The sequence below is a fragment of the Sinocyclocheilus rhinocerous genome, unplaced genomic scaffold (genome assembly GCF_001515625.1).
Source record: "Sinocyclocheilus rhinocerous isolate Xijiao unplaced genomic scaffold, SAMN03320098_v1.1 scaffold538, whole genome shotgun sequence".
Taxonomy (NCBI): domain Eukaryota; kingdom Metazoa; phylum Chordata; class Actinopteri; order Cypriniformes; family Cyprinidae; genus Sinocyclocheilus; species Sinocyclocheilus rhinocerous.
In genome coordinates, this window is record NW_015650838.1 from 416,436 (window position 1) to 428,918 (window position 12,483).

General features: G+C 35.0%; 3 protein-coding genes across 4 annotated transcripts in view; all 3 read right to left on the reverse strand.

The window, feature by feature from the left end:
- Positions 1-1,913: 1,913 nt before the first annotated feature.
- On the reverse strand, positions 1,914-4,037 carry LOC107712636 (small integral membrane protein 12-like). The gene is made up of 2 exons (XM_016517954.1): positions 4,017-4,037; positions 1,914-2,582 (listed from the first exon to the last, which is right to left on the reverse strand). Exon 2 carries the CDS (start codon positions 2,568-2,570, stop codon positions 2,295-2,297), a length of 276 nt encoding a protein of 91 aa, XP_016373440.1. The 5' UTR covers positions 2,571-2,582; positions 4,017-4,037; the 3' UTR covers positions 1,914-2,294.
- LOC107712635 (small integral membrane protein 12-like) lies at positions 2,594-4,509 on the reverse strand. Of its 2 annotated transcripts, none has more exons than XM_016517952.1 (2): positions 4,437-4,509; positions 2,594-4,016 (listed from the first exon to the last, which is right to left on the reverse strand). In XM_016517952.1, exon 2 carries the CDS (start codon positions 4,002-4,004, stop codon positions 3,729-3,731), a length of 276 nt encoding a protein of 91 aa, XP_016373438.1. In that variant the 5' UTR covers positions 4,005-4,016; positions 4,437-4,509; the 3' UTR covers positions 2,594-3,728. The 2 variants fall into 2 exon arrangements, with proteins under 2 accessions (XP_016373438.1, XP_016373439.1); XM_016517953.1 differs by having other exon boundaries at positions 2,594-4,031; positions 4,443-4,492.
- A 417-nt stretch (positions 4,510-4,926) lies between these two features.
- LOC107712637 (peflin) overlaps positions 4,927-12,483 on the reverse strand; it is an 11,780-nt gene continuing 4,223 nt past the window's right edge. The window contains exons 3-5 of the mRNA XM_016517955.1: positions 10,319-10,474; positions 9,983-10,126; positions 4,927-5,619 (exon numbers count right to left, since the gene is read on the reverse strand). Of these exons, the coding sequence (XP_016373441.1) occupies positions 5,390-5,619; positions 9,983-10,126; positions 10,319-10,474 (530 nt within the window). The 3' untranslated portion in view covers positions 4,927-5,389. The remainder of the gene's footprint in view (positions 5,620-9,982; positions 10,127-10,318; positions 10,475-12,483) is intronic.

A 12,483-nucleotide genomic window follows, 5' to 3' on the forward strand; every position in this document is an offset into this window, starting at 1 on the left:
ATAGGGCTGTTTGTCCTCTGGGACATACTAGCACCTTTCCAGCACAAAACCCACGGTCTCTTACCTGGTTAGGCACAATCAATCCAGACAACACATCCTCTCTCACACAACTACTGGACACAGGAATAGGAGTACTTGTACAAATACAGCAGGTCATCTGACCCATAAGCAGGCATGACATTCTCGTAAGGCTGCATAATAATAATAATAATAATAATAATAAATTAACCTCAGAGAGAAAGTTTCAAATGCAGTCTGAGCAATCACAATGATTGCTTTCATTGGCCAAAGAAAAACTAATTCTTATTTCTGAACAGAATCACTCAAACAGTCCTCTCTAGATTATAGCTGTTTTATCCAATTATAGCTCAATTAGCTTTCACATTTTTAATGTTTTTGTCAAAATCTCTGCTAAATAGGACATACAGTATGTGACAGATTCTCAACTAGGGGTCTGGGGCCCACTAAGGGGCCTCAGAAAACTTCCAAGGAGACCTCAAGATGACTTAAAATAAGTCAAAACAACTTAGTTTTTCAACTGTAAAAACCTGTATAATAAATCCTGATTTTAAAAGTGTGATTTCTAGAACTGGAACAATAAAATCTTTGTGGAGCTTTGAACATTGTGGGCATTTTTGAATCTACATTTTTTTTTTTTTATGTTCTGTGTAAAATAGTGGTAGTATTATGTCAAATTGCACGATGAAGAGTGATGTAGTTACAAATGGTGTAAATAATTTTAAATAAATAAATAAATACAATTTTTCTAGTTATGCCAAAGTCTAAAATATTGGGAAGAAACTGTGAATAAAATATTTTTTATAAATCCTAACAAAAACAACAGGAAAATATAATGGGGCCTTTGTTGTGGGGACTAAAGTCACAAAGATTGAAAACCACTGAAGTGACATTAAACACATTTTCCCCTTAAATCAGCTTTGACAAAAACATGGGAAGAATCAGTTAAATTTAAGTTAAAACTTACATTGAGTTTAAAGTGATGTAAATGTTTTAGGGCCGACTTGAAGCCATTCACTGACTTCATCTGAAATATTGCTTCAAATATAACATTTTACTGAAAACAGTTTTGGGCAGACAAGCCGTTGGTGCCTGGTATCAGCATTTATGCACTTTGCTGATGTAAATCAGCACTCATAAAAGTTTCGCTAGCTTGTTGGCAGCAATGAAGCACAACTTATGCTGGAAAATGTTAGGGTGACCTCTATAAAATGCACACTGGGGATTTGTAAAGTCTTGCTCTTCTGGTTTCTATTAATCAAGTTGCGTGCTGAAAGAAAAAGAATGTGCATTATAGAAAACAGACCATACAGATGTCCTACAAAATGATAGAAGTCAATGTAAATGCATTACTTCAAGTTTTTATTTATTTATTTTAATCTTAAACATCTATAATGCAGCAATTACACACTTAACTTTAAATAATGAAATTACTGCTCTGATTATACATCATGAATCTAAAAGTGAATGTAATTACTGATTAGGGCTGGATACAAATATTTTCTGATTATTCACAATCTTAATTAAAATAATACTTAATTAGATTTTTTTTTTTACATTCCAAAAATATTCTTTTTTTTGTAACACCATGGCAGCTTTTGAGACTATTTTCAAGGTAAGAAATTACATCAGATTATATATATATATATATATATTATCCAATTATAGCTCACTTAGCTTTCACATTTTTTATGTTTTTGTCAAAATCTTTATATATATATATATAATCTGATGTAATTTCTTACCTTGAAAATAGTCTCAAAAGCTGCCATGGTGTTACAAAAAAAAGAATATTTTTGGAATGTAAAAAAAAAAATCTAATTAAGTATTATTTTAATTAAGATTGTGAATAATCAGAAAATATTTGTATCCAGCCCTAATCAGTACTTCAGTCTCATAAGCATATGACAGGGAGCATGCATGGAAAACATATTAAAGCTTTCCAAGTTAGGACTTGTGCAATATAGTCATGTGTCTGCATGCCTCAGGGCAGAAGATGAATATTAAGAAGTCTCAAAGAATGAAAGTTGTAAAACATTCTCTCAGCAGTCAAGTTCCACCAGCTGGCCTGGTAAATATTACAGCAAGACTCCATGTAAATGTAATTAGGGTGGCTGAATGAAGTGGCATAGGAATGGACATGAAATCCCACAAAAAAGTTTTCTGATAAAGTTTCTGTCCCTGGGGCCGCTGAGTGTGACAAATGAGCCCAAAGCTTGAGATGTTGCACTTCATTATAAGGTAATCTTGCAGGACTTCATGACATTTAATAAAACTTAGCTCTTCTCTGGTCGGTTTCTTTCCAGCACTGCCCTTGGTGTGAATTCCAGTTTGTCCTTCAGGCTGAGGAACTGTGTGTTGTCCTGACCGGTCAGTTCCTCTAATTTCCTATCCTCCCGTTGCTCGGCAATGCCTCTCTCTTCTCCTGGGGCATTAGGAGTTCCCCGGATAAACCACTCAAGGTGGTATCCAACAGCTCCCACCACAAAGGCCACTGGGAAGGTCACATAGGGCGCATAAGTGCGCATGGCAGTCCAGATCACTGGCCACATGGTTGCATAAACCTGAAATTAATTTTAATTAATAGTTTAAAAAGAGAAGTTACTGGTTTGAATGAGTTTGAAACCATTTTCCCCCCACATATTAGCAACATGGACATTACAGTGGAAACATACCTACTGTCATTGATTAAAATTCAAATAGAAAAGAATCAAGTCAAGATAGTGAAAAAAAACTTGAACACAATCATGAAATCTATATTGACACCCAGCCCTATTTATGATTTCTGGCATTGTTGTGCAATGTGCAAAATTCACACTAGACGGAAAGAACATCTGACAAACACAGTACCAAAATTCAACTGTCTTTACATTTATTATATTATATGAACACAAGGAAGCCTCACTTCAGCACAAAATTCAGCTGTGCAATTATCACTGATATTTTAGCCATAATAATGCTTAGGAAAGCACTACATAGGTAGTTCACTGTACTGTACATGCAAATGGACTCAAAACCACAGATAATTGGTTTGAAATACAAGCTAAACCTTCTGGTTCACATATTCAAAGTGTGTGCAGAGTTCTTACATGAACCGAAAAGACACTGAGGAAGAACTTAGCTTTCATTCCTCACTATTCACTGTGTTCATTATCACTAATTAGCAAAAGACAACAATGACAGAGCTTGTATGAATTTCTCAGTGTTCTGAGCCACTCAAAGTTCAAACATTTTCTAGTCCCACTCAAGTGTTGCCTTGCATAGATGCACTTATATTCATGCAGACACAAAACTTAACAAAGGTGGTCTTTCTTTGAGCTTCAGTCTCATAAGCATATGACAGGGAGCACGCATGGAAAACATATTAAAGCTTTCCAAGTTAGGACTTGTGCAATATAGTCATGTGTCTGCATGCCTCAGGGCAGAAGATGAATATTAAGAAGTCTCAAAGAATGAAAGTTGTAAAACATTCTCTCAGCAGTCAAGTTCCACCAGCTGGCCTGGTAAATATTACAGCAAGACTCCATGTAAATGTAATTAGGGTGGCTGAATGAAGTGGCATAGGAATGGACATGAAATCCCACAAAAAAGTTTTCTGATAAAGTTTCTGTCCCTGGGGCCGCTGAGTGTGTGACAAATGAGCCCAAAGCTTGAGATGTTGCACTTCATTATAAGGTAATCTTGCAGGACTTCATGACATTTAATAAAACTTAGCTCTTCTCTGGTCGGTTTCTTTCCAGCACTGCCCTTGGTGTGAATTCCAGTTTGTCCTTCAGGCTGAGGAACTGTGTGTTGTCCTGACCGGTCAGTTCCTCTAATTTCCTATCCTCCCGTTGCTCGGCAATGCCTCTCTCTTCTCCTGGGGCATTAGGAGTTCCCCGGATAAACCACTCAAGGTGGTATCCAACAGCTCCCACCACAAAGGCCACTGGGAAGGTCACATAGGGCGCATAAGTGCGCATGGCAGTCCAGATCACTGGCCACATGGTTGCATAAACCTGAAAAAATCAGTCCAAGTTCTAGAAAGTTAATTAGCATTGACAAGCTGACAATGTAGCTATTATCATTACTACGTTACCCAGCGACAAATTCAAGGATAACATATAGACACTTGCTCTCAAGAAGCCAAAGGTACAATTGTATGTTGTTTTTATAAGGCAGCAGGAATGAAAAGAGAATGACATTATGTTAAAGTGTCCAACTACATGTTTATGTAACATAACTTGATCATTAAAGAATCAAGTAACTGTTACAAGGGTACCGGTGTCAAAGCACGAGGCGCAATAAAAAGACATTAATACAACATATATGTTCCTGAAAACATAATGGGGGACCCACTGACGATTTAGTGCATAATATTTCATAAATCCATTAAATCATTCGCGTGTGCGTTTATAAAATCTCATGACAGTACGTACCTCTTATCTTCAGGCCATTCAACTTCCTGCCTCCTTGCGTCACTGTGAGCAACAATCTGATTGGCTCTTTTTGTACGTCAGAATGACGTTTTCATGCAAGGCAGAAAAAAAAGCTCTATACAGGATGTCCTGTTAAAGCAATGCTGACACCCAGTGACCAGTGGAAACATACTGCGAGTTTTTGTCCTTAACTTACAGCTCATTTTTGAATAATATTTCTAATAATACTACTTCTAATAATTGTACAATACAATTAATTTGTATATGTAGTACATATATGGTATACTCAATTCAGACACAATATTTTTAAAATGAAAAAAATATTTTAAAATAAAAAAAAAAGAATAATGACATGAATGAGAAAACATCACAATTAAACAGATACAATAAAACAGATTTTAATTACATTGTTTAAGTGTAAGCAAAACAGCAGCAGAAAAAAAACAATACACAAAAAAAAAGGTTATAAAAGGGTGTTAGGAGAGCATAAATATTATCATATAAAAGGCATAAAGCAAGGGAAGGGAGGGAAACCTAAACATATTTGCATTTCAAGCATTCATAATCAGATTTTTTTTTGCTAATATTCAAAAAGTACAGACATGTTCATTAAAACAAAGAAAATCAAAAGTTATTATACTTCTATGACATACTCCCATTAATTAGTACATAGTGCTTGTTGCATAGCTAATGTCATTTTATTCACATATACCACAAATATTTTTGGCAATAGTTTAGTCTTGAATAGCTGGTTGCATTACAGACAACCAAATCACAATAGTAGTCTCTTGCGATGAGTGCTTTAATTTGGCTAGGTGGCAATGCTTAATGAACATAGTTTTAAGATACATGTAAAATCAGGGTAAGCTGCAGTGAAAGGCACTGTTGAGAGGGTGAGGTGGCATGCTGTACACTCGGAGTCAGATCATCTTTTGAATTGCTGATGCAGTCCTTTACATCAGTCTGGTAACGGCACCAGAAAGGAAGTCTTCGTAACTCATCCTCACATTTCCAGACATGGCTGTGTCTTTCTCACGGAATGCTAGGGTCATGATCTGAAGCCGTGTGCACACCTGAATGAAGCGGTCCAGCTGGAGAACCCCGTTCACACCACGCACAGAGTAACGATTCACCAGTTCCTGAATGAACTGAGGACTCAGACTGTAGCCCATCTGAGATAATGCTGGGAAATAAGAAACAGAGTAGTAATCAAAACATTACATTTACCCTATACAGTTTTTTTTTTCAGCCTTATGCTGACCAAGGCTGAATTTATCTGATAAAAAATACAGCAACAACGTTAATACTGTGAAATTTTATTCACATTTTAATAACTTTTTTATATTTTTGTATATGTTAAAATGTCATTTATTTCTGTGATGCAAAGCTGAATTTTCAGCAGTCATTACTCCAGTCTTTAGTGTCACGTGATCCTTCAGAAATCATTCTAATATGCTGATTTGCACAAGTAACATGCCTTATTATTTTCAATGATGGAAAGTTGCCGCTTAATATTTTTTGTGGAAACCTTGATCCATTTTCAGTTAGGATTCTTTGATGAATAGAAAGTTCAAAAGAACAGCATTTATTTGAAACAGAAATCTTTTTGTTACATTATAAATGTCTTTACTGTCACTTTTGATCAATTTAATGAATCCTTGCTGAATAAAAGTATTCATTTCTTAAAAAAAAAAAAAAAAAATCAGGGAATGCTTACATTGCTAACTACTGGTTTTACATAAAGGTTTATGTTTCTTAAATGACAAAAAGTGGAGGAGTTTTGGAAATTAACCATGTTAGAAGGACTTTTCCCCAGCAAAGCCTCCAAGGGTCCCTAAAATCACTCTCTTTTTTTTCCACAGGCCCGTTCTAAACCGTTCTACTGTCATTTTTGTATCCACCATGTTTTCAACACTGTCACTCACCAGTAATAATCCATACACTTTCAGGCCTATTCACATCTTGGCTTCAACTATCGCTGCAGATGAAATATTGCTCTGGCAGTCATGAACAGACTTGTTCATACAAAATCAATGAGTATAAAAAAGACACTGAAAGATAACAGCTACAATTTTTGAGGTTATTTTAAGAGCAATTTTTCATGACGTCTCAAGGAAATCAGCCCTACAAATAATGGTGTATTCAATGGCGCAAGATTAGATGGGAAAAGGGGTTCACAGCAGATAACACAAGCTCAGCAACTGTCTTTTCCTTGCTTCTGTGACTGCTAACTTCTTGTGTGTGTGTGTCACTGAACCTTTCTATATTTAAACAACTGTTTTTTTTCCCCGTGAAAATTTGACTAATTCATGTTATTTGTAATTATGTTTTGTCTATTGTGCAAATTCCTGGAACTATGAGCAGTAAACATATTAACCTCTTTGCAAATTCCAAAGATAAGTGATATGCTATGTGAATCACTTAAAAATGATTTGTGGAAATACACAAAGACATAGTTGATGGATGCAGTGAAGACTTCCTGTGGTTAGATTTAGGTTGTGATTAACACATTGAGCAAGCCTTGCTATATCACAGCAAGAGCTTTCTGAAGGATCATGTGACACTGAAGACTGGTGTAATGTTGCTGAAAATTCAGCTTTGCCATCAAAGTAATAGATTACATTTTAAACTATATTAAATAATAAGAAAAATAATACTTCACACTATTACTGTTTTACTGTATTTCTGTTAAAATAAATGCAGCTTTGATGAGCGTACGAGATTTCTTTCAATAACAGTCAAAAATCTACACTACCATTCAGACTGTTGAATTGTATAGTGTACATATGTGGAATATTCCTCAAATTAAACCCCAAAAATGAAAATATTCAGAATTTCTTCATATTTTTTTTTTGTGAAAGACAGCTGAGATGGAGACTGTGTTATGTTGTACTTTTTATCAGTGCTTTCAAAATTAGCGCGTTAACGCATGCGGTTAATTTTTTTAGTTTAACACGTTAAAATATGCAACGCGATTAACGCAGGGGCGGAGCTAGGGTTGGCCACTCCACTCACAACTGCTGCTTCGGTCTCTTTTTTTCTTGACAAGAATTGCGTTTATTTAGACGCAGAATGTCTTTACGATCACATCAAGCGGGAAAATTCCCAGACGCACACTCCTTCTATGAGTGCTAGTCAAACGAGTGGGGAAAAGGTACAGGTGACGAGGGAGCTTCAGTAGAACAACAGTGAACTTGTTATATATGAATCACATTTAAGAAAATGTCTCTAAAATGCAGTTTTTCAAAACTGTCCTGGAGCAGCCCAGCACTGCCTCCCTCATCTAACACACCCGATTCAACTCGTCAGCTCATTAGTACAGACTTTAAGACCTGAAGTGGGTCAGAAAAGGTAAAGAGTTGTGAGAAAATACAATGCATGTCAGATCTGCATCATGTTCAGCAGCCGGAGCTCTAAAAGCCGAAATAACCTAATAACCCTGCTGCTGTGATGTCTGTTCATCAAAGAACAAAAGACAAAAAGAGGAAATCGATAACTTTTGAAGTTTTAAAGATTCATCTTTATTAAATTTAGAATTTAGTGTTTGATAACTTTATTCAATTTCTGTGTATTTCCTACTTGCTGAAGGGCACAGGTAGCTAAATATGACATTTATCACAATGAGATTATGTGAAGATTGTTTTAAGTTCACTTAAATTAAAAGTTGTTATATTTACTGTAATGTTGAAAAGCTATAGTCAATGTTTAAACATTAGGGAAAAAAACAGTTTCCTAGAGACATCAGTAGTATTGGTATCAGTGATTCTCGCCTTCAGTCATAAAAACGATGTCATTAGACAAATATTACAAATATACTGTCTTTATGTTGTTCCTATAATAATTAGAAGATTGAGTGTGGAATTATTTCAATATAAATATATATTAAAAACGTGAATATTAAGTGTAAAAAATAAAATAAAAATTATGCGATTAGTTTTTTTTTTTTATCGATTGACAGCACTACTTATATATATATATATATATTAGGGCTGAACGATTTTGGAAAATAATCTAATTGCAATTTTTTTTTACCAATATTGCGATTGCGATTTAATATGCAAGTATTTTTTTAAAGCTCTTTATGTTCTGTATTATTCAACAAAGACAAGCTATAAATCATTGTATAGTATGACCAACACACTATTAGATAGGTTAAACATAAATGTTCTTTTCTGTAGGCCAGGCCTATATGTTACGATGAAATTAGGTGATGCATGAATTGATATGAATGACATTTTTATTTAACAACTACAATCACAGTATATTGACTGATTTGTTGAACTTCCAACCTTGTAAGCATGTAATAATTATGACAACATAAAGCACTGACAAATAAGCCTGATGTAAACATGAATATGAAAGTCAGTAACAAATGACACAAACTAAAGTAGATTGCAGAAATATAAAAACAAATCTGTTGCTTTACCACACTACTTTAGGTAATTCACAGTCACTGTAATAAACATATGTAAACATGTGCACTGCACTTTTTAAACACTGTCTGTTAACTTTAGACCAGTGGTTCTCAAACTTTTTTGGTCGCGCCCCCCTTTAAACCTATAAAAAAAATCTGCCCCCCCTTTCCCGAATCCCCATTCCACCTCAGACTACCAAATAATTTCATTAAACATTATGAAAAATGAATGCTTTTTTAATTTAAAAAACCTACATGGGAAAAAACACCTTCATCACTTGAAACATTGAAAAATAGCATAGAGAGAATGACTGTTATTATTATTATTATTATTCTCTCTCTGTTATTTATTTATTTAACGGTCGCTTTGTCACGTCCAGTGTAGAGCTGTTGCGGCGCGACAACTGTAGCGTCTGGTATAGACACAGTGAGTGAAGCCGAGAGTAAGATATGCCTCGTCATATTTTATGCATTTAGCTTTTGAATGACCAGCACCTGCCTGGGTCTGTGCGACTTCATCTATGGCTTTTCTCTTCACTTTCACAAACCAATCCATCTCCCATTCTAAGTTACGTCCTTTGGCTGTTTACTGTTTTATTTATTTTCTTTTTCTGCTGATGGCCCGCGCTCGACTTGAAGCAGCGCTGCTTAGACCGATGGGTGTGTGTCATCAAAGCACTGCAAGAGCTATAAGAGAGCGCAGACGTCTCCTTATGCTTTCTCTCGCCGTACTTTGATGTCATATACCGATCGATCTTCAAGTGGAACACACCTCTTCACTCTCGCGTGTCACGTGACCGAGTGTAATCGCAGCCTCTGCGATTGAAAAATCAAGTTTTCTCATATCGCGATATTATCGCAAATGCAATTAATCGTTCAGCCTAGTAATATATATGATGTGGTCGTAAAGCACTACTTTAATATTGTATATATATTGTAATTGTTATTGTAATATAGTAATTACATAAAATGCAAAATACAATTTATTGGCTGGTATTTATGGCCAGTAAATTTAACCAGGGAACGCTGGAATCTGTCCTTAGTGACTGTGACTGTTGACATAGCGTGAACATGTGGTCTTTACTGCAAACGTGTTATCTTGGGTCTCTCTCCTGACCTGTAATTTACTCACCCTGGTGCATCTCATTGCTGTTAATTGATCCGGATCGGTCGCGGTCGAACTGTTGGAATACTGCCCTCCACTGCTGCAGAAACGTCCACAGTGCAGAGAAACCAAATACATCTACACGTCCGGTATTGGTCTTGTCAAACATATCTGAAAATGAAACAAAGCACTTATTCTTGCTTCAATTTCCTTTGGCACAGGAGATGTCATCAGATGACCTCTATTGTTGTATTGTTTATTTGACATTGTAGCATTCTGTTATTTAGTTCTATAGTGATATAAGCATCCATTCAATAATTGAACAGCTATCAGAATGGTTATGTTAACAATGGCAACACTCACTGAGCATCATCATGCAGGTTTCGTCATTGAAAGAGGTGTTGTTGGAATTCATGAGTGCTTGCTTCAGTTCTTTTGCGTTAATGTAGCCACTATGATCTGAATCCACAGAACAAAACCACTGGTAGGCCTCAGGGTTCACACCGGGAGGAATGTTACCTACAGCATGAAAACACACTACATTAGTGAGTTAGATACAAATGTATTTCTTCATGCTCTGTTGATACGAGATAATTCAGTCAGTTCAAAACAAATCATTTAACCATAGTTAACCTCAGGCCTAAATAGCATTTAGGAATAAAACCATGTCAACAAAGATCACTAATTACTTTTTAAATCCCATATCAACCTCGACCAGTTGAACAATACAAGGATAGACATGAAACTGCACTTATAATTCTTTCAAAGAAACAATATAAAACTGCATAAATTATTCTTGAACAGACCAAAGTATTTAAAGGGAGATGGTTACATTTAAACATGCATTTTAACATCAGATGTTAAATTTTGATGTTAAATTCACTATTGTTTTATAAAGAATTGTTCTATAGTCTATACAGTATTTAATGCAATTACATCAGAAGTAACTAAAAAACTACATAAAAAAAATAGGAGTAATCCCTTGCTTTACTTTTTCAAGGGAAAAGTCATTAAATTACTTTAACAAATTACTTTACTAAAAATAGTATTACACCAAACCCTAATCATTGATATAATATTAACGTTTTTAATACTTATGAATTAGATTTTACTTTCAGATTTTTTTTCATTATAACTCATTCATTATAATAATATTTAATATCATTATAATATTTCATTATAATAAAAAAACGTTAACGTTTTAGTAATTTTGCCTTGGTGTTTTTGTCATTTTTATTAGTTTTTATCTTTCTATATAATTTTTATAAAATTTTAGGTTTAGTGTTACCCATTTTAGTACTTCAACTTAAACTAAAAGAAAATGAGAAACGTTGTGTTGGCAACAAGCTAAAACAAAATCTTAATAAATAAATGCATTTTTAAATTTTTTTTTTTTAATTGTTTATTTTAAATCTTTTTTTATGGTTTTAGTTTTGGTTAACGATAATAACCCTGGTGTATACAGCTGGGATTGAATTCGCTAATTTATATTCACATGTGGATTCCTCTATGTACTGAATGGAGCAGTTTAGGATGCAGCATATGCATAAATGTACAAAAAAAGACTTTATTATTTGCAAAACGACAGTGAGACAATGATGAAGACAAGCAGTCCTACAGGTCAGATTTGAAAAACATATTGGAAATGTGAGCCAGCCTAGGTTGTCAGCGATGTGTCGTCTCGATCCCAAGAGGGACAAGAATAAGTTGTGCAATTTGGTGAAGCACAGACATTCACTGTATCCCTCGGGAGGGATAAGCACTGTTCAGAGGACAGTCTTTGAATCTGACAGCCTTTCCCACAGGACATTACAGAATACTTACCGACATAAATGCCGAAGGACACATACACACGAACCCCTTCACTCAGAATTACCACACTCATCACTCTAATTCTCCCGTGGGCACATTCTGTACCAGATCAGTACAAGTATACTGTCCTCCTGCAGTGTATCAGCATCAGTCATTCAGTGAGGGGCATCTGACACAGCTGCAGTGCAGGAGGATCAAGGACCTTGTCTGCAGCACCTTCGTAAATTTCTATCTTTCGTATTTTATTCACAGCCCTCAGCCACTGCACGCCTGATGAAATGGCAGCGGCTCGTACAGTCTTAGCTGCCAACCCTGACACTCAGACATCATCAGTCAAACCGGCCTGAAGCTGCTGCCTAATAGGCATGGGCCGTTATGAGATTTTGACGGTATAACCTTAAGCAAAAATATCACAGTTTCACGGTATCACAGTATTGTTGTTACAGCTCTAAAATGTGTTCATTTTAAATGACTGGGTAAAAAAAAAAAAAATACACAATATATTTTGTTTTTGAGCAACATACAGAATATTACAGGAACAGTAGAATTTGTTTATTTTTTCTTTGATTTGTTTCCTAAAAAGAAGAAAAATAGACTGACATATTTATTTAACCTAAATCTGTAATTAAAGTTATTTAATTTTAGTTATATAATTTATATACATATAATTTATATAATTTCATATCATTTAGTTATATAATTTCATATACATAATT